This window comes from Cupressus sempervirens, chromosome 5 (genome assembly GCF_028749045.1).
Source record: "Cupressus sempervirens isolate cs-2001-9-10 chromosome 5, ASM2874904v1, whole genome shotgun sequence".
Classification (NCBI taxonomy): domain Eukaryota; kingdom Viridiplantae; phylum Streptophyta; class Pinopsida; order Cupressales; family Cupressaceae; genus Cupressus; species Cupressus sempervirens.
The window spans coordinates 198,896,231-198,897,678 of NC_143122.1; the positions used below are offsets into that span (position 1 = coordinate 198,896,231).

General features: G+C 48.4%; 1 protein-coding gene across 1 annotated transcript; it reads right to left on the bottom strand.

Annotated features, from left to right (window-relative positions):
- Nucleotides 1-227: 227 nt before the first annotated feature.
- Nucleotides 228-1,190, bottom strand: LOC149555078 (uncharacterized). Its single transcript, XM_089829173.1, has one exon. It carries the CDS (start codon nt 1,176-1,178, stop codon nt 228-230), a length of 951 nt encoding a protein of 316 aa, XP_089685299.1. The 5' UTR covers nt 1,179-1,190.
- Nucleotides 1,191-1,448: the final 258 nt, after the last annotated feature.

Here is a 1,448-nt window from a genome sequence, read left to right on the forward strand (position 1 = left end):
GTGTATAGCCATTAAAAGAATTGCAAATGCAGCTGTAAAAAAGACAGTAAAGATTATGAAACACGATGAGAGGAGAATTGTGAGTGTTCTATTTTTCTGTATTGAAGAAGAGGTTGAATCCTCGCAGCAGTATCGATACACATATCTTACATGCATTTTGGAGGCCCCAGACTGTTTAAAAGGCCAATCTGGCTGCCTCGTCAATAATTTCTTGGGCATTCACTAAGTCACTGAGAAGAAAGCGTGTTCAAGAGCGCAACTCTGGCAGAGATGAGAGACTTGAATAGCTTGTTGATTTTGTGTTCGAGGAGGGGAAGAGCAGTCTCCAATTCATTGAGAGCCAAGGTGGAGGGAGAGAGGTGCAATTTGGACTTGGAGTTGAGAAGATTGTTGAGATTTGCCAGTGCAATATCTGCTGCCTCTAACTCGTGCAGGGACCTTGATGACCTCTTTCTCATCATAAATGCCTCCTTGAGCTTGTGATGCAGACAAGTGAAATGGGAAGGAAGAGGAAGAGACGGCATCCTCATGTGGGATGTCTTGAAGGAAAGAGCGGCGACGAGGGTATAGCAGATCACGATGGTGATGGCCTTTGCATGGATGACGTCGCTTACTGCTCCTGCTTTATCCTCAACATTGACCTTCTCTGCCATTCGCCTCAGAATGGACATGCATTTCTCCAGCTGGGCGTGTGTGTCCTTCTTCTTACTCAACCAAATGGAGAGGGCGGTTCGTGCCCTTTCAAGGGCATACGCAGACGGAGAGGGAGAGAGAGCAGGGCCAAGGCCCCGAATCGCTGCCTGCACACAGGCGTGCTGCTTTCTGATATCCGCAATGGTGTCCCTCAACAAGTTGCACACCTCAAGCAGATGGAGTATGTCATCCAGATGTGCGTTCATCCACTTGCTCCCCAACACCTCCATCTTTGTGCTTGACAGATTGGAATTGCAACTCACCAACACCTCCAACGCTTGGGCGAGCCAATCAGTTCCGAAACATGAGGAAGAAGAAGAACAGGACTCCTCCAATCTTTCAAACTCCTCTGTGAGAATTGAGTGCCCAGCCTGCAGTTGCAGGGTGGAGGGCATGCTCTTTGACCGACAATGAAAATGATGCTTGCGAGGAGAGTGGAGGGCCATGGCCGCCCCAAGAGAGGAGAGACGAGAGAGAGAAGGCATTGTAATGGAGATGCTCACTCTCTTGTGCTTTGCTTCCTTTGATGATAGAAGATGACTCTGATTCTGGTGATGTTCTGCCTTGGTATTAACATGATTTATACAACTCACCATGACAGGTAGACACAAGGAGAGAATCTCGGCTACAAGCATCTTTAAAAGCATCTCCTGTCCCCTGCTTCCTCTGGCTGCCCACGCTTTCCATGTGCCGTAGCTTCTAATCTTCCGAGATGCCCGTCCCGTGGTTTCTAACCCTAGAAACATCACAGCTAG

Excerpts from the sequence above, each read along its gene's own strand:
- LOC149555078 (XM_089829173.1), bottom strand. The coding sequence starts at position 1,178 with ATGCCTTCTCTCTCTCGTCTCTCCTCTCTTGGGGCGGCCATGGCCCTC.